Source organism: Crassostrea angulata, chromosome 4, assembly GCF_025612915.1.
Source record: "Crassostrea angulata isolate pt1a10 chromosome 4, ASM2561291v2, whole genome shotgun sequence".
In the NCBI taxonomy this organism is placed as follows: domain Eukaryota; kingdom Metazoa; phylum Mollusca; class Bivalvia; order Ostreida; family Ostreidae; genus Magallana; species Magallana angulata.
In genome coordinates, this window is record NC_069114.1 from 26,280,574 (window position 1) to 26,301,555 (window position 20,982).

At 32.8% G+C, this 20,982-nt stretch overlaps 1 protein-coding gene and 1 long non-coding RNA gene across 2 annotated transcripts; one reads left to right on the forward strand and one right to left on the reverse strand.

Moving 5' to 3' along the window:
• Positions 1-2,174: 2,174 nt before the first annotated feature.
• LOC128182184 (techylectin-5B-like) lies at positions 2,175-17,486 on the reverse strand. Its single transcript, XM_052850790.1, has 11 exons — positions 17,396-17,486; positions 17,065-17,208; positions 16,715-16,860; positions 15,867-15,885; positions 13,200-13,364; positions 12,983-13,117; positions 5,179-5,322; positions 4,461-4,606; positions 3,608-3,704; positions 2,525-2,689; positions 2,175-2,432 (listed from the first exon to the last, which is right to left on the reverse strand). The coding sequence occupies exons 1-11, from the start codon at positions 17,484-17,486 to the stop codon at positions 2,185-2,187; spliced, it is 1,500 nt and encodes a 499-aa protein (XP_052706750.1). The 3' UTR covers positions 2,175-2,184.
• A 1,154-nt stretch (positions 17,487-18,640) lies between these two features.
• On the forward strand, positions 18,641-20,508 carry LOC128181958 (uncharacterized). Its single transcript, XR_008243384.1, has 3 exons — positions 18,641-18,781; positions 19,248-19,351; positions 20,478-20,508. It is a non-coding gene; the product is annotated as an uncharacterized LOC128181958 (long non-coding RNA).
• Positions 20,509-20,982: the final 474 nt, after the last annotated feature.

Below are 20,982 nucleotides of genomic sequence, written 5' to 3' on the forward strand. Positions count from 1 at the left end.
CTCACCCTTTCAGTCTATTTTTTACTTTTCCGAAACGTTAACTCAATTTTAATTATTTCTAAATTACAACGATCAATATTAATTTATTTCTACATGAAATGATCGGATATGACATTTTATCTTATATGAATAAGTTGAATAACTTCATATAATTTTATTCTTCAATGTTTATTACAGTCCCACTCTAAGGTATATACTTGGTAGTCCAAGTCATAAAACAATTCTATTAGTTACAGATAAATCTACATAGTTTCAATCATGGATATACGGGATTTACGTCGAATTTTGTTTTATATATCAATGTATTCATTCACAACCTACATGTATAGTTGAAATAATTGTTTTTGTATATTAAAACAATGAAACGCCCAATTTTAGTTAGACCATTTTCTCGTAATAATGAGATAATCAACTCGTAATAACGAGATCTTTTCTCGTAGTAACGAGATGATTAACTTTTAATAATAAGGTCTCTTTTCTCATAATAACAAGATTTTTTTTTCATAATAACGACACATTTTCTCGTAATAACGAGATCTTTTCTCGTAATTACGAGATAATAACATTTTTTGTGTGGCTATATTCGTCTTTCGAAGGTATGCCTTATTGAATTTAAGCCTGTTTCAGACTCTGGCTATATATACGGACTGAAACAACTTTAAGAGATCACATTGTGTTAAGACCAGTATCGTATAGGACGCTAACTTATCGTTGGCCCAACCACCGACATTTATTGTTTTCATGAATATTCATCATATGAAATAAGTAAACTTTTGATTTTTTAAAATTTCGTTACGACAGTACGATTGAGCCACTCGAAATTGAATTTCCAAATAAATGCATTGACAGTAATGACAATGGCAAGTTTGCCCACGATTATTTTCAACGTGGAAAAACAGTGGGCATGTTCACGAAAGTATCTTAAGATTCGTCTTAAGACATGTCCTAAGACATATCTTAAGACGAATCTTATGACCAATCTGAGACATATCTTAGGATGTTTCTCGAAGCTATCTCAGATGTGTCCTAATTTAAGACATCTTAATTTCAGTTTGTATGTATCCTTACAAGAAAAACAGTTTAAAACGATGATACAAAATACTGTTCCATACTTTGGAATGTATTTTTTTTCAATCAGAAAACATAATTTGGGTACATATATCATAAATAGAGTAAATAAAATCGTCTTGATAAAGTATTTATATTTTCACATAAGTATTATATAAACTGTGCAGTGTGTTGAGCATTTGGTCGTTATTGATTTACGGTATAAGCGTTGTAACGAAGCGAGGGAGGGGGTGTTAAAAGAATAATACATGTACACATGTGTGTATATATATATGTGTGTCTATTTCAACTTTACGAAAACTCCCGAACTTCATATTCTTCCTCATCCCTTTTCCACTCGATCTTGTGTGTGAGAGAGAGAGATTTCTTGTGAAACATTCACTACATTATTGTTCTTTTGGATTTTTTATCTGCCTTTAATCCAATAAATGTAAGTGATTGTCTTCAATATTATGGAATTTTAACATGTAAATAAATACTTTTAGGAAAAGCTAATGTATGTAAATGAATGGTTCACACAGCATTCAACATACACTTGTAAAAGCACGTGTACCTTGTTTATGTTTCTATATGATCAGCCAATGATATTGGCAATTGGTTTTAATTCGCGCCAGTCTTAAATTATCCGTGCGTCCAGTTCTGTCCAGTGCCTACTCATTACATTATACATGTTAAGCCAGTGAACCTAGCCATGCCATCAAGAAAAAGAAATCCTAACTTTTCTGAGGCTGACATTCAAATCATTCTCAAAGAAGTGGAGAAATGCAAAGGAGTTTTGTTTTCGAAACTTTCGACGGTAACGACAAACAACACAAAAAAGCGAGTATGGGAAGCAATTTACCATTTTTACTAGTTAAGACACCTGTTAGGATGTCTTAAAGTTAAGATATTTTTTAAGACATGTCCTAAAATAGGACGGCTTCAAGAAATTGACTTAGGACTAAGACATGTCCTAAGTGATGTCTGAGACATATCTTAGTCTTAAGATAGCTTCGTGAACATGCCCACAGGTGCATAGAATATTTCTGACCTTGCACAATTAATCCACAAATAACATCATTTAAATAATGTAGCGCTTTATTTTCGTCTTCGTTTCGTTTTTCGTTTCAAAAATAATTAAATTTTAGATCTGATCATCATTGATGCCGTCTTCATACCACGAGTTTCATTGCCAAATTTGTACCAGGAGACACATAGCCAAGTGCCTGAAGCGGATGGCCGATAAGGTCCATTGAGATCACAATTTAAGCAATCATAAAACCACCATCCTCCTTTAACTGTCAAAGCGCAGTTATCTTTCCAGGTGTCATTATCCTGGTCTCTTGTCGTAAATTTCATCCCATTGTGATATTTAAGACTATTCCCTAAAATACAAAATTTCAAAAGTTTATAAATAATCTATTTAAAACTCTCTACAAAAAACTTGTTTAGTTCCAGTATATACTCGGCTACTTACCCGCTGTTCCACTGTATCCACCGACAGTCAGCTTGTATTTCTGAGACTCACTTCCCACAGAAAATGTGGAATATTTGGCGTAGGCTTTATCACCCGAGGATTTTTGAAGATCCACTCGTAGTTCCTGTTTGGCTCTGGTGGTCAGCAAATGAATATCATCATTTCCTATAAAAATATTATTTATTTCTTGCAATAGTGTCATTATAATATCATATATGTATATTAATTATGAATACTTGCAAGTACCTCCTTCAAATGATGAGGCATTTGGAAATTTGGAAACATCAAACAAGACTGACAAAAGCTTGGTTAAAAGACAAAGGAGAACCATTTTAACAAGAGCTTGGACATTGGGTAATTGTGTCAAATGGTAATTGTGTCAAATGGTATTTGTGTCAAATGGCAATGTGACGTAGGCCTGTCTATTAGTATTTCATTGCTCGTCACTCAGTCATCAATCATTTTGAAATCAACAAAATTTGCCTGACTTTTGAGCTAAGACTTTGCACTCGATGCATCTTCCGCTTGAAACCAGCATTATTTTCAACTTGTACTGATGCTAGAAATAGATATTACGTCCTACCGAAAATCCAGGGTCTTGTTAAATTGGTTATAACTGCAATTTAGTAGTTTTAATATTTGCTACCATCAATTAATTTATCATGAACATCCTCTTCTTTCTCAAAGTAAATATTTCAATTCATACAAAAATAGAATTTATCATGGTCATTGATTATCTAAAAAAAGGCGTTTTTAGGTTGTAGTTAAGTTGTATTTATCATGCCATGATGTCATATTTATGTAACTATAAGTATTAGTAAAGTCATCTTTCCAAGTCAAAGGCTTCTAATCCGCTCCGCTATTCACAGTAGTTGCGGAGCGCATCAGAAACCCTTTACTTGGAAGATGAAGGAGAGTAAATGTTTGTGAATTTATTTATCTCGTCTTATCCATTACCGTAACCTCTTATATTGGAGTATGTTTATTCGAGGCATGGTCTTGATTTTTTAATTCAATACCAGCACAACACACAAAAGCCGTGCAGAGATTAAAATAAGAAGGTATGTTTTAACTTGTTGTTACCCAGCCAATACTCTCCTTGTGCTTTCCCGAATCCTGCTTTATAGGTTTGCCAAGATCGATAAAATTCAACAGACCCATCCATACGTCTTTGAATTACCTGCAAAATAACACTTGAAACTAACTAAACATAATGTATTATAGTACATTTTTAAATTCTACAAAGTACATCTATCTGATGTTGGCTGTTTGAGTTTGAATGGAAATAACAACAAACTTAAAGGGACGATTTTGGTCAAAAATTATTTTTCTGATTTTAATGTTTACAATGCTAAGTAAGGCATTTGTAATATGCAACCAAAATTTGAGTGTCATTCGTCGAGTTATAAGCGAGTTACAGAGCTCACGATTCCTTACTATGTAAACAATGTTTTTGTTTACATTTTAAATGTTGAAGTGAAAAGTCCTACTTTAGACCTTAAATGAAAGTGTTAAACGTTATGAACTGTTTATTTATGCTTAAGATGAATAAAGAAGATAGAAAAATCAGCTTGAAAAAGATTTTTTACTGGTATATTGAACCTATATAAACAAAACCAGGGCACGAGCTTTGTTTACATAACAAAGAATTGTGAGCTCTGTATCTTGCTTATCAACTAATGACTGACTATCAAATTTTACTTGATCAATAGAAATGCATATCTAAAGCATTGTAAATAATGAAAACAGAAAAATAGAATTTGACAAAAATCGCGACCATGCCCCTTTAATGGCCTTGTTTAAACAACACTTACGGCCTGTTATGTATATGTTTTGGTAATTTACAGAGTACATTTTAGTAAATAAATGTGTAAGGTAAGGAACCAGTGCAGGTATAACGAAAAACTGGTAATGAAAGGAACCAGTAAAGACTCACGGTCCATCCCCCGCCGTCCGTGGTCATATCACAGAACACCAACTTCTTGGTCTTCATATCCGGGTATATCGTGTACACACCGTTTCTTCCTGTTGTGTTAGGTATTGTTTTGAGAATAGAAGCACAATCTCTTTGCTTTTTTAGCCCTGTAAAATTAAATAGAAAACTACTGATATCCACGTATTACTAAGTGTTATCGGTATGTGTAGTATATAATCATTAAAGATAAATAATGTAAACTTTCAAAATTTATAACTTCTCTATTTTACAAGATGTAAACTTCTAATAAACTTTATAAAACGGTGGGCACTTGCTGTATAAGCTACATGATATTGTGATTTCATACAGCTATTATACTGTATGATCTGTTGAACCTGCACAAACAACTGTGACCAAATGAAAGAGCAATACATGTATTTCTGTCTCTAGATTCAACTGATAGTTTGGCCAAATTGCCAGTCAATAACTATTTTGTTTTCGCTCAGATACTAGTAGCAACCAGCCTTTCATGTCGTCAACATATTTTTTCCATTCCACCGACATAGGTCGAATATTGAAGAACTGTGACGTAGTTGTCCAAAATTTTTATGTTGGTATATTTTTATAAGTCCGGTTAAATTAACATTGATTTGACTTTTTATTGGTATATAAGGTTAAGAGAAGTATTCTAAGGGTATAGAAGTGAAGATTTGCTCTCCAAGATAGAGAGTGTACTTACTGAGAAACTTGTTGAGGTGTTTCCCGGTCAGTCTGTAGTGAGAGGTTAGGGACACATCCATAGTGACGGGGGAATCCACTTTGAAGGACGTGTTCAGGTGTTTCCAGTTCCATGGGGTCAACTCAAGCAGAGATTCCATGTTGCCTGTACAAAGACAAAAAATATGTTCCATTATTTGGTAAGTTCTGAGTACGTGTAAATGTTTTAGAGATAATTTATAATAAAAGAAATATTTATCTGAAAACACAGATAAAATATTAAAACAACATGTTTTTATCTCTTTACATTCAGAAAAGATTTATAAATGTTTTCATACCTTTGATTTTCGAATGAGGTTCAACAGCAATCACTACAACAGAAAAATCGACCAAACCAAGAATAAACAACATATTCCCAAAAGAACCCATGATGGCGTTGTTTCTTTGAATGGACAAAACATTTCCAATTGCTTATATATATAGATACATGTACATTTACATGTAGATATCGCCTGACAATTAAAATGAAATTGGATATGCCTGTTTCGTGACAATAGAATAGATCGGTCTAGGTTAGCCAAGCGTATGGATACAGAGGTTACCATGCTGCCATCAGTCTAAATATAAAAACTGCGTAATCATCGTAATTAAAATTGAGTACACGTAGAATAAGATCCAATATGATTTTTTGTACTAGAATTCACATACTAAAAAGTTCTTTTCATTATTGTAAAAATATAACTACTTTATCTCATTTATAAATTAGATGCACATTGTACTTCAAAGTATATAATGTTCAACAAAGCTATAAAAGCTAAACACCCCTGCGAATGTTATTGTCATTTACATTTTAGACCACGTGGTTTTATTTACCAGGATGAAGCTAGCAGCAACTAACTGCAGCCACTAAGCCCGTAGAATCTAGCAGCCAATAAAAAAATTCATCAAAGTACTGAGAGTACTCGAACAGAAAAGGACTAAATATGATTTGAGCCTGAAATGGCCCCCTTAAATGAACATTGTCATTTTACTGTAATTCTTTGTTTTATTTGAACAAATATACATTTGAAGTTTTTTCATAATTTTTTTTTTATTTTAGTGCCCACAATTTAAAAATATGACATCATAAAGTTTACCTTTTCGCACAAGTATCAGGCTTAAAAATAAATTTTACAAAAATAAAAATGGTTTGGATTGGTAGCAAAAAATTTTCAAAGGATGTATTTCATCATTCACGATGGAAACTTAGTTGGAACAATTTAAATTTTGAGCTTCTAGGTATCAAATTTTCAGTTACATTAGATGAAATGGAAGAATTAAATTATTTACCAAAATTGTCTGAAATTAGAAGATTGATAAATCAGTGGAAGTTAAGAAAATTAACACCAATTGGTCGAATTACGATAATCAAGACACTAATAATACCAAAGCTAAATCATTTGATACTAGCATTACCCAACCCAAAAACTGAATGCCTAAAAACTTTTGAACATGATATTTTTCATTTCCTATGGGGCTGTAAAGTTCATAAAGTAAAGAAAAGTACAATCATACAAGATTATAATCATGGGGGTCTCAAAATGGTTGATTATGGAAATTTTATCACAGCACTCAAAGCTACTTGGATGAGAAGACTAATTAAAACTGATACAAAATGGGTAAAGCTTTTAGAATCAATTTTGAAAATTAGTATCTCTGAAATATGGAGAAATGGTCCTGATTATTCGTACCTTCTATGTAAAAATTTAGAAAATTCTTTTTGGAAAGAAGTGCTCCTCAGCTGGTTAGAAATAATTGAACAAACACCACTTAGTAAACCCCAAATTATAAATGATAATATATGGCACAATCCCAAAATCACCATAGACAATAAATCAATATTTATCAAAAGTTATGTTAATAAAGGATTTATTTTTGTTAGTGATCTGCTTAATATAGATGGAACATTTAGAAACTTTGATGAATTGAAACACATTAATCCAAAGACAAATTTCATAGAGTATGCAAGTTTAAGAACTGCAGTTACAACCAGACTACATACACAAGATATACACTTACCAAACCTACAGAACACATTACAATATGGACCAATTGTCCCTAATCATATTCTATTGTTTATTAATACTTGTAAAGGTTGTAAACCCATGTACAACATATTATTAGACAAAAAAAGAGAAATATGTACATCAATATCAAAATGGAGAGAAAAGGGTTATAACTATTCACAAACTTCTTGGAGTAGAATTTTTGAACTCCCTTTTAAGTGTACACAGGAATCAAAACTACATTGGCTGCAATATCAAATACTTCATAGGATTGTCCCTACAAATAAATATCTTTTTAATATAAAAAAAAGCAGAATCTGCTGTTTGCACCTTTTGTAAAAAAGATGAAGAAAGTATTAGTCATTTATTTTATGAATGTAATATAGTAAAAGAATTGTGGTGTGATGTTGAAGAGTGGATTTTTACACAGTTTGAAATCTCGATTACATCTGATATTCAATCAGTTCTTTTTGGAAAATACAAAAATAAAGAAAGTTATAAATTTTTTAACCTGATAGCTCTTATTGTGAAGCAATATATTTTTTCATGTAAATATAAAAGTAATCCGACACCAAATATACATGCCTTGAAAAAGGTCATAACAGAAAGAATCTTAACTGAAAAATATTTGCTGTTGAAAAGATGTAATTATAAGGAATACGAAAGCCACTGGCAGAATATCTGTGAAAAATTGTAGTTATAGAGATAAGTTTAATTTTTCTGTTTTTTGTTTTTTTGATCGATGTGAACTCTCATATCATTTCATTTGTTTTCAGTATAACATAGTCTATACTTGTATTGTAATCCACCTGCATAATCTCTCTCTCTCTCTCTCTCTCTCTCTCTCTCTCTCTCTCTCTCTCTCTCTCTCTCTCTCTCAAAATCAGCTTCACCTCATATGAAATATACAAAACTATACTATTAAGTAGAAATAGTATAAAGACTATGTAATATGTTTATAAAAATGTTACAATCATTATTATGTTACATATGTACATATGTTGTGAAATGAAAAACCCAATAAAAAAAAAAAAAAAAAAAAAAAAAAAAAAAGTTTACCTTTTCCCGCCATTTTCGCATTTTTAGCACAAAACGGCTTGTTTTGAAGCAGTTTTTTTTAAGGAAACATTGAGCGACTGCTTGAACAAACAAAATATTTTCACCAAAGATGTATCTCTTCAGTACTAATAAGAGACAAAAAGTTCATTCTTGTTTAAAGAGTTGCTCTATATTTCCGATTCGAAAAAAGAAAAATGTCAATTTTTGACTAATTTTGATTGAATTATAAAAGAAGCGTCACATCTGACGTCATATACTGCCGGTGAGTGCATATAAATCAAATAAATAGGTGAAAAACATATTTTATATCAACTCTTTTATAAAATAACACAACAAATTAATGTACCTGAATCACTTTAAAATTAGCGAATTATGGGGGCCAAATTTGACTAATATCATATACATGTAGTTCTTTATTATCATTATTATCGGCATATTTTAATTAATATCAAAAAGATTTATGCATGAATAATTTCTCTGAGCATGGACAAATTCAGAGGCAGTAAAGCTCGCCTGGATAAAATTACCAATGCCTTTGTATCTATGAATTCAATTGAATATTGGTATTTGTCTATTCGTTGCTTAAAAATTGATCCCCATGTCTGTTTACTTTTCACCAAAAATAACATGCATAAAAAATACCAGGGGTTTATATCCCACTTGAGTTTGATCACAATAACTAGGAAACACTAGGAATAGGTAGAGGGCCTCAGAAAGATTCATCATAAGCGTAAGAGGGCACCTATGACCCCTACAATGGCCCAGTTAGCTCACCCGAACTTTGTCATATTTTAGCATTTCACAATGATATGGAAGTGAAAGGCGCGCCATTATCTCTTTTATCTTTGAAGTGTGCATCAAACAAATACAAGGGCAGTGTAGAGGACCTATGGGGCTAAAATTTCCCGGTCTCAAATTCGGACTGTAGGGGTACCACCAAGTGGCTCCCAGGGGTTCTGGCTTATTTCAGGTGTTTATATCTGACTTGAATTTGATCACAATAACTGGGAAACACTAGGATTAGGTAGAGGGCCTCAGAAGGTATTCATCATAAGCGTAAGAGGGCACCTATGACCCCTGAAAGGGCCCAGTTAACTTACCCGAACTTTGCATTTTTTAGCAGTTCACAATGATATAAGGGTGAAAAGCGGTCCAATATCTACCTTATCTTTGAAGTGTGCATCAAACAGATACCAGGGCAGTGTAGAGGACCTATGGGGCTAAAATATCCCGGTCTCAAATTTGGGCTGAAGGGGTACCACCAAATGGCTCCCAGGGTTCTGGCTCGTTTCTGGTGTTTATATCTCACTTGAGATTGATCACAAGAACTTGAAAACACTTGGATTAGGTAGAGGGCCTCAGAAGGTATTCATAATAAGTGTTAGAGGGCACCTATGACCCCTTAAAAAGTTCAGTTAGCTCAACCGAACTTTGTCATATTTTAGCATTTCACCTGATGATTTTCGCTGTTTTTGACTGCAACATATGATAATTTTTTTTATGAGAATGAAATCACAATGCTGGGTGTTCTATTGTCTCATATTCGTAATAATACGATGTCTTTTTAATTTTCGATTGATGTTGTATCTTGGAGAGTGAAAAGGCCAGAGGATAATTAAATTTTTAAACATGCACATGTTCAGCTTCGATGTAAACAAATTATCTTGCCACACTGGATTGGCTTGGGGTTTTTAATGTATTTGTATCGTTTTATGCCTTTTAATTTACTTTAATTTTTCATGTCTTTTATACCATAATACGTTTGCATATCACTTTATACGATGCATATAGACTTTCAATTTGTATCAATAAGACTACACTTAGGATAACATTATTTTCATAACTTATGACCCGTATAGACGTATTTTAATTTCTATCCAACAAAGACGCATTTATAACTCTTATCCAGGCGGAAGTCGTCAATGCTCGAATAAATTATTGAGCATTAATCATTTTAATATTAATTAAAATATGTCGATAATTAAGTAAAATATAATTTTCTGTTCGAGTACTCAAAGTACTTTGATGAATTTCCTTATTGGCTGCTAGCTTCTACAGGCTTAGTGGCTGCTAGCTTCACCCTAGTGTTTTATTTGACCCTTTCAGTTTCGCAGTAAAAATTGTACTTCGTGTTTAAAGTCTACATGTACTTCAGAGTATCTAGGTACTTGTAGTCAAATATAAAATCTAAAGGTTTATTGATTATAACTAAATCTCCATTAATTAGTGGAAAAAATGAGTTCTAGAAATAAATGTGACAATACAAAAAATAGTTTTTTCGGCTGTTGCAACAATTAACATGTTTAGTAGAGATCCTTGGGGACTAGCATTGAACCTTATGGGGAAAATCGTAAACTCTATTGTAAATGGTTATAACTTGAAAACGGTCAAAGATAATAATATAGAGTTTTCTGAATCATATATTAACTGTTACAGGCAATATATAGGGTTTATTAGATCTGACCCCTGGGGTCATCTCCACCCCCCAGGAATTGAAAATATATAGTAGGACCTCTGGGGAACATCATGAAACTTCAGAAATAAAAATAATGAAGTTCTAAATCTCTTTTTGTTTGTAAAGTTTGACCCATGTGGGTTATCCCTACTCCCAATGATGGCCTCGTTCGTTTGGGAAACTTTATAATCGCCCAAATTATAATTACATCATGTTTAGTTTTGTTTTTTATTAATGTACCGGTACATGCATATACAAAGAACCTATAGCATTAATTCAATTATATCCTTTGTTAGATTTAAATTTGAAAACTCATTTCCCTCCGAAAACGTAAATACTTAGCAAATGTCTTTTCATTTGAATGCTTTTGCTGATCTTCACGTAACTAAGTATTTTCCCTTGAAACCAGCGTATGAATAGAACAATCAGCTAAACGTTTACATGTAATATCAGATTTGGTATCTGACAACCACAATCAGACTGTATTCTTATTCTGTGCGCTACAGTATGATTGTTTTAATATGATTTCAAATAATACAGTTACATGCAATGCCACACACACACATTTTTATATGTACAGTGCACTATACTCTATTTACCGTAAACACATTTTTAGATTAAAAAGTACTAATGCATATAATAGTCGCACGACTTTTTAACAAGGATTGGACTATTCTGGAAAATGATTTACGAAAGAAGATTTCAAAACTATATTCCTAAGACCCCCCCCCCCAAAAAAAAAATAAAATTGTGGCCCCACTCTACCCCCAAAGATGATGATGTGAAAACTTGAATTTACACGACCTAATGAAGTTTTCACCTAAGCTTATGTTTCAACTTAACTGGCCAAATAGCATTTGAGAAGAGGATGTTTTAACTAATGAATTTGATATGTTCCTATGTAATTTAAAATTAAATAATTTGCAGTTTATTTTTGGAATTTTACAAGACATTCATACAAATATTCAAACACAAAATGTAGTTACAAAGTAACACAAAATAAGGCAGGATTGTTCCTTAAATAAGGATGGAATATGGAAAAAATGAATCAATCAAAAATTATTAAATTAATACAAATATTAATTAAACTACCTGATGATAATTCCGCATAGGTTCAATCTTTTCTGGTCAAATGGTGTTTTGGAAATAAGATTTTCAGAGATTTTGCCTAACGAAACCGTAACTATGTAAAAATTTGAACCCTCCCACCAAAAAAACCCATTGTGGCCCCACCTTACCACCGGGGATCATAATTTGAACAAATATGAACAAACATTACACAGGAAAGCTTTCACACAAGTTTCTCCTTTTCTATGCAAATTGGGTTTTAAGAAGAACATATTAAAAGATTTTCGCTTACAAATTCCTAAGTAAAAGTTTGACTATTCCCTTCATTGTGGTCCCACCCTTACACCCCCACCACCCCGGGATCATGATTTAAAAAAAACATGAATCTACACCATCTGGAGATGCGTTAACATGAATAATCTTGTGAAATGATTTTCTAGAAGTAGATTTTTAAAGATTTTTGCTTACAAATTCCTTTATAAAAATTTAACCCCCATTGATAAGTTAAATCTTCTCTATGTCATGAAGGCGCATAAGGGCGGTGCTTATTCCCATTTTTCTAATTATCTCCCCTTTAATCAGGGTATGGCTCTTCATTTAAACGGGGATGCTTTGTGCCAAGTTTTGTTGAAGTTGGCCTAGTGGTTCTGGAGAAGAAAATAGAGCGTATAAAGTTTACGACAACGACAACACTAACGACGACAATAGACAGCGGACAAATTTTGATCAGAAAAGCCCACTTTCGTCTTCGGCTCAAATGAGCTTAAAATGTACTGAAATTCCGCGATCCCGCTGTTTTGTATCAAATTGCGAGAATATAAAATCGGGAATGCGGAACTTTAAACCTGATTTCTCTTAGTTCTGAACTCTCCAAAAATAATGGCGAGATTCTAAAATTCGCGAAGGTTGCTCCTTGAGATTTTACGCGGTCTTTTATTTCAACAGGAAACACAGTTATTAAGGGTGTGGTTGTATAATCAAATGCGTTATTTTGGATTATCAGTGAGGAATCTTATTTGTTTATAATAGAGACAACACCCAAAAAACTTCGCATGTCATTCAGTGCGCTTTTATTTGAATAGCTCATCATTCCTTGGCTCGAATCATCATTCTTGCGCTCTTCAAAGAAATCTGCATGTTTTCCAAAGGAAACCAGATGACACCGTTCCATGTCTTAAGAGCAGATTTTTGATACAGACCGTTAAGATGATTGTTAAAACAGGCTCCAAACCACCATCCTCCTGGATGCTCAACAGCACAATTTTTACCCCAAGTGTCATTGTCCTGGTCTTTTGTGCAGAATTTCATTCCATTGTGGCCAGAAAGACTATCTCCTACAAAAACAGTTCTTTTCTAATTTAGACGATTTAAATACTTACTGAATTTTTTAATCTTTTTAATGATTTGACATCTCACCAGCATTTCCACTGTATCCTCCGACAACTATCTTGTATTTTTTAGACCCACTTCCCACAGAAAACTTGGAATACTTGGCGTAAGCCTTTTCACCGGAGAACTTTTTGAGGTCTACTCGTAGCTCGTTTTTTGTCCTGGTAGTAAGCAAGTGAATATCTTCATTTCCTATGAATAATACAAAAATGCTTCTATGTTTGAGGTTTATAAAAGATTACAAAGTGTATTTATGTTAGCTTTGACATCAGGGCTTGTTTCATAAAGAGGCCTAAATTTTGGGCCTAACTTTAGTCTATTCCGAGGACTTACACCAAAATTTAGTCGGGCGTATTTTGCATTTCATAAAGCGGCGTAACTAGAGGTGGGTGTAACTTTATACTATAGTTTTAGAATAAGTCCTTGACAACACAGCACTGCACATGCATAAACTTGTTTCTATTACCCTGTTATGTATATAGGTGTATGTAGCATGTGAAAATATGATCAATTTTAGAGGAACGAGCAATTGTAATAATTTTTATTTAAAAATATTTAAGATTTGATAATTCTTGGTTCACACAAAGGTTAGAATTTTTAACCTCCCTCCTTTTTACTCGCAGCAACTAGTTTTCTTAAATTTACATTTAAAAATTGAATCATCATGGAGTTGCCCCCCCCCCCCCCCACCACCAATTTTTCTTGCAGCAACTAGTTTTCTAAAATTTACATTCTAAAATTGAATCATCATGGAGTTGTCCCCCACCACTTTTTTGGGGGTATGTAAAATTCAAAATACCTTTTTTTGGCTTGTCAAGATTTTTTGGATGAGACTTGTGTAATGTGCTCAGTTGAATAATCAATATATCATTTTAAGTAATTAGGTAGTCCAAAATATATGTTATGTTATTACTTTTATCATATTGAAATTTTTTAATTTACTGGGTCGGTGTAAATTCACAAGTTGTCATATTGATGTTTACATTCAATTTTCTGACCTTTGTCGCTCTTTGTCATTGCGCATTTTAATTGAAATGAATTGTAGGGGTTATAAAACGAAATTAATGCATTTTCATTTCGCGATGTTTTGTATTTTAGCGCAATATAATGTATTTTATACATGTACATGATATGTTACACTTTTCGTATACAGTATTTAAAAATAATAATATGTATTTATCAAATCAGTTTGAATTGCAGATGTACTTGCCTAAACTCTAATATGTCATCATTCTTGTTGTTGAAGAACATGTATCAATACCATATCTTCACTTCACTAAAATCACAAATTAAGTTTGTATTTGTGCATTAGTATCAGTGAGTTTAATCGGCTTCGATTTTCAGTATTATGTGTATTCAATATTAATGCATCTACAGGTACATACATCGTAGATTATAAAATATACTGTTTATATATAAATTACAAAAAAATATTAGCTATTTTCTCGGGAAGCAATTTTAATGAAAGATTTTTAAAAGGGAAAGTTTTTACTAAATATGATGAGAACTCGTTCATGGGAAATGTTGTAGAAAGAAAAAAAATGGTCTAGAAAAAATACAATATAAGTTTATAAACTGCAACACATAAAATAAAAATTAGGTCACTTTTTTATATAAATTATTCTCTCTCTCTCTCTCTCTCTCTCTCTCTCTCTCACACACACACACACACACATTATTCGGGAGAAACCGACGTGTGCACATTAATTACGGAGAAACTCCAGCGGTAATCTAATTCCAGAATTGAAAGTATAAATCGTTCTTTTTCAGCATCTGATTGTGACAATACATATACTAGTAACTTAAATCGCATTTGTGATAAAATACAATCGTCATTTCAAAAGATATATGCTTACTTATGTTTACGATTATATTTTAGCTTTTAGTTCATGGTTTAGTGTAAATAGTTGATAGTTTTATATACACGTAAAATAAATTATTGTTTTAACTTTGTTTAGCTTAATGTGATATATTTAATAAAAAAGAACTCATTGCATTCTCAGGTAACTTGATAAACTGTTTCTAGATGAGAATTTTTTTCTTTTCTCATAAGACAATAATTATCACAGAAAAAAAAAATTCGGGAGGTTTGAATTATCCAATATGACATAAACTTCATCGCCTAGCAATTGCATTTTCCTTTTTTTGAGTATGCAGCAAATTTACCTTTTATCTAGTATGTTGGGCTATGCCCTAACGACTATGATTTATATATATGAATAATGGAGATCGATGTAAAATATATTTCAACTAGCTTATTACAAATATGATGTGAAAAAAGAATACCTTAGTTATGTTTATCAAAACCAATATGATCTTTTAGAAGATCAGTGCGAGAAAATTAACCCACATCCTAATGCTTCTTTTTAATTTTATAATAATTTAATGTTCGTTAATGTTAATATCCTTTTATTGAAGTGATTTATTTGATTAGAATACGAAAAGAGGGTTACAGTAACTGTTAAAACACATAGATTCTTTAACATACCAACGGAGAAATTATTGTTCGGCCAGCACGTTTATTCAATAACACTGCATGTACTTATACAGAGCATATTTCTTTTTCCGATCTTAAATGTTTACCCAAAGTTGCTGAATATCATATGTTTTGGAAGGAAAAATGAGGGGTAGGTGACCTTCATCCTGTATTCAATTAAATGATGCACTGGTATTTGACCTGTATCTTTGGTTTACCCCCACCCCCATCCTCGTTCTAAAAACGTTAAGTTAGATTCACGAGTGTTAACAAATCATCATAAAATTAAAAAAATAGAAATTCAGTTCCAGAATTTGTGATATAAAAATATTTTTTCAAAGTGCGTTAAGAGTGTCGATACTAAAATATGTTGATGTACCTTCATAACGCACTTTGAAAATTTTTTTCAAAGTGGGTTAACTTGGTCCAAAATTTAATGCACTTTGAAAAAAAAATTCAAAGTGCGTTGATTTTGTCCAAAATTTAACGCACTTTGAAAAAAAATTTCAAAGTGCGTAATTTTTTCAAAGTGCGTTGTTCAATTATTTATCATGATGCACGGCAACTGACTATTCACCGACATTGACTAGATGCAAGAAATCTCATGCATTGCAGTATCGTCTTTTATTTACATTAGAAGACCTGTCGTCAGGTCAAAATATATCAAAGACCTTCTGTCTAGTCGATATTATACGGTCAACTGTGTTTTAAAATGGTCTGAAAAAACAACTGAATTATTGCATGTTTATGAAAGAAATAAACAGCAATTTAAAATGTTCACCAGGATATGATCTTGTTTGGTCACGTGATCAATTCCTGTGAAGTCCGAAGGGCTTCTCGGAAGATTTGATTACGTACCAACCAAGTTTGTATCCAGTTGAACTTTTTAGCAAGTTTTGTTGTAATCACATAATATCATTAAGCAATTGAATTACCCAAACATACCCATTTCTTATTTGATCACAACAATTAATTAGATATTTATAAAATGAATCAAAATCAAAGTGAGATTGTTACATGTATTATATGTAGCTATACTGATTTTTATATCAAAGTTAAGACTCACAGTCCACCCTCCGCCGTCCGTGGTCATGTCACAGTACACCAATTTCTTGGTCTTCATATCCGGGTATATTGTGTATACACCATCTCTTCTCTTTGTGTTGGGTATCGTTTGTAGAATGGATGTATAATCCCTAAGTTTTTTAACCCCTGTTTGTTTAAAAAAGCAATTATGAATATATTTGTGATTGTTAGTATATTTGACCATTGCTTCCTCTGTAGAGCATTTAGACTGATCAGATTTTAAATTCGTCTAGTTTCACATTCGTCTTGCTTTACTTGGTTAATAAGAATGTATTATACAGAAATATTAATGATTGCAGTTGTGCAGAATAAGAGTCTTACTATACTGACTAAGAAACTTGTTGAGGTGTTTCCCAGTCAGTCTGTAGTGAGAAGTGAGAGATACATCCACAGTGACGGGGGAATCAACTTTGAGTGACGTATTCAGGTGTTTCCAGGTCCATGGGGTCAACTCAAGCAGAGATTCCACGTTGCCTGTACGAATGAAAAACATGTTGAAGTTCACCATTATTTTTTAGAGTCGAGAACATGAAATAATGAATAACCAATCTGAGGCAATTTATTAAAAGACATCACTTTAGAAATACCAGATACATGCTAACGATATTTTGAACAGAATTTAAAAAAGCTATATTTTTACATCCAGAAACGTTATCTAGACCTTTGATTTTAGAATGAGGTTCAACAGCAATCACTATAACAAAATAATCCACCAAACAAATAATAAAGAATATATTCCCAAAATAGCCCATTTCGGCGTTGTTATTTTTAACAGCTAAAGCATTTATGATAGCTTACATAACTTATATAGATGTATATTTTCATGTCAATATCGCCTGACTATTAAAATGAAATAGGATATGCTTGTTTCGTGACAATGAAAACGGCGGTGTATATTAGCCCAGCGTATGGTACCAGAGATGTTGTCATCCGTCTAATACATACTGTAAACGTACTGCATTTGGCTGTGTATTCTTTTTAGTGTTTTGGCAGAATGCGGCTTTCGCTAAATCAAGTACATAGTTAAATGCCATGCATAAATGTATAAGAATAGTCACATTCGGGAATACGCCAATTCAAATCCACGCCAACTTGTTCAAAAACTAATTTCCGCCAAATATCGTACACCTCTAATATAATACGTTTACAGTATAGTGTTGGACCTGGATTGGCCACATACTCAGAAGGGACCCTGAATCCATCATAAAGACAGCCCTCTTCTGGACACCAGAAGGAAAAAGGAAGAGAGGGAGACCAAAAGTTACCTGGCGGCGAACAGTGGACGCCGAGATGAAAGAGCTTCAGAGAAGCTAGGGCACTCTCCAGAAGCTAGCCAGTGACAGACAGGGATGGAGAGCCCTCGTTACTGCCCTATACGCCAAAGGCGTCACGGGCAGTAAGTAAGTAAGTACAGTATAGTGTTCAGTCGTCATTATCAAAATTAAATACACACAGAATAAGATTCAATAAACTCTTCTCGATACCATAATTCAGATACCAAAAATGTCGTTTCATTATTGCAGAATAAGGTCTTTACGTCATTTGCTAATCCATTGGACTTCAGAGTATGTACTCTGTCTCTTAATATTGTCAGTAGTGACAGCATAATGAGACATTGAAATATCATGCTACTTTCTTGTTGTTATTTATTGGTAATCTGTATGAATTACAAATTGAAATATTTCCATGTTCGATTTTATTTAAATAATAAAAATACACACGAAAGAGGTCTGCGTATCTGTACTCATAATTATGTGGTATGAATAAAGTGATAATATCAGTGTATGGTAGAGCATAGTTTAATTCATGCCTTAAATAATGTAAATATACGCTTGTAATGTGGGAAAGGGTGAAAAAGACGTTATTGCAAAATATGACTTCTGACCGATAACTTATCTCCACGCCATGCATTCATGTGGAAGGGGAACCATATCCGGGTGTTTGTAAATTACTTTGAATCGTAACTCTGAAACCATCCAAGATCTGAAAGTAATGTCACTAAAAATGTGGACTTCTCTAATCCTACTTGGGATAGCACTAACATCTAGTAAGTTTTAAATCAAAATTGCTTCAAAATTGAGATACAAGTATTATTCAGACACAGTTCAAAGTATCACGTTAAGATAGCAATTATTGTAAACCTGTCATCAAATGAAATCGTTTGAAATACAAACTGCCTAGAGTTTGCATGTCGGATTCTTGAATTTTGATATTTTCGACAATCGTAGTCAAATTGGGATATCATTTAGTCCCCCCAAAAATACAGAGATTCTGCACTATGGGCAAATCTTTGAAAAGCCAAATACATGTCCTTGTAAATTATAAATAGGAGTTGATTATCCACTAAATAGTATGATTTAATTAGTCTCTTTTTGGAGCATCAAATCCTGTTGTCCCTTAAAAGGTTTTTTTTTACGATGAGCGTGTGTAGACTCCACTGCCCAACACGGAATAACAATGTACAGAAAATGTCCATGGAAATGAATAAAGTTAATTTCGAAATTTGAAAACAGCTACAGCAATTACTAATTTCCAGTTCCCAAGTGGAACCCCGTGTATAATCTTTGATACATCACTTCCAATCAGTGTCATTGGAGTTTTTAAATCCGGCCCAGAGGTGAGTAATAATTTATTGTTTATAGAAATTTCAAAATTGATGAACAATGAACTCTGTTATTAAATTTTCGTAAAATTCATATTGCAACTTTTCAGTATCGTTTTTTTCAAAAGATCGATATAGTGTTAACACGACATTTGTTAATTTACTTATTAAAAAAATAGCTTTCAAGAAATAACTTTGAAGCACGTCTGGTAGGAAATTCGACCTTCGAACTTTGCCAAATACTGTCATTGACCTCTGACCTCTGACCTTCCAATATACAAGTTATATTATAGTGTTGTGTTGTGCATGTACTATGCCTAAATAGTAGTCAGGGTTTGATACATGGTGCACGAGCCGGGGGCGAATTTAAATTTTAATTTTTCTTCAAATTAATCAATTGATTTGATCGTTTATTAAATCAACAAGTTGTTGTACAATAAAAAGTCAACAAAGGTTTATGTTCTTTTCAAGAAATGAGAGACGTTTGGCCTTACCGAGAAACTCGAAATGTTTAGCAGACGAAATCTCATTGATTTTTTTCTTGTACATTCTTTATCAAGCGTCATTTAAAAAAACGTTTTTGTGATTCTCATGTAGAATTTCTTCAATGTTCAGTCAATTTGTTGAAAAGTTTATAAGAAACTTTAACTTAAACATTTTCATCAATAATGAAGTGTTTTATGAAAAATGAATAATTTTAATTGCTTGATGTCAGTAGTGTATATCTACGTTTTATATATATAAACACCTTTAGGTACGATAACGGTCAATATAGCATAGCGGTAAAGCGTTGGGTTTCAAGCTGGAATGATTTTAGCGTCGTGAGTACGAAAACCGCTGTCGGCGCTAGGAAGATTTTCTCTCAAAACATCTGCCGTGCTCTATTTCGGCATAGTATGCTTACGCTATATAAATCCTTTGACACTATGCGAAAATAGATGAGTATTGAATATATAGTGACAAACTGACAGAAAGCATAATAATATTAAGTATGAAGTCTTGTAATGTTCAAAAGATATGCAGGCCCATTGAGCAGATATACATTCATTGACAAATTGAATAAAGCAAACGGATAAATTAGGGAGTAGTAGAGTCCAAAATATTCAATAAAAACTCATGAACTACTTGAATTTGACCACAGGCAAAACAGATCGAGCTTGACAAGAAAGCCGTGGTCACGAACATTAGCTATTGCGATGACGGTAACTCGTCCACTATCGACTTTTTCTTGGGGGGTGGGGTGGGGCTCACCGTCCAGTTCCTGAAACTGAACGACTCCGTAAAAGTGATGCCATCCGTATCGCTCGTCCCGGGAATTATTTTCAATGCTACATCTGATACCAGTAAGTAGCAAGTACATGTATACACACTGGATGCTTAACCACCCATGTACTGCTAACTCACAGATAGATATGGAGATGTTCATGTTTAAATATAGTTAACATCAATGTTAAAAAATAATGCAATAATCCAAATAATGCACTAGTATAAATCCGCGTCCTTCTGAAGTGCAGTACCCATAAAAATGAAAATGAAACGTCATTATAAAGATATTGACCGAAACTCCCAATTAACAATCTATCAATAAGTCTGTTAACATTTATAGTATTGCAGATTATCATATTCAAACTGTTTCTATTTTGTTA

What these genes read in the sequence shown, in the direction of transcription:
- LOC128182184 (XM_052850790.1), bottom strand. Translation starts at nt 17,486, where the DNA reads ATGGGCTATTTTGGGAATATATTCTTTATTATTTGTTTGGTGGATTAT. An exon ending in CGGACGGCGGGGGATGGACC is followed by an intron (nt 3,705 to 4,460) that starts GTGAGTCTTTAC and finishes GTTATTTTGCAG; the next exon opens with GTAATTCAAAGACGTATGGA. An exon ending in ACAAGGAGAGTATTGGCTGG is followed by an intron (nt 2,690 to 3,607) that starts GTAACAACAAGT and finishes ATATTTTTATAG; the next exon opens with GAAATGATGATATTCATTTG.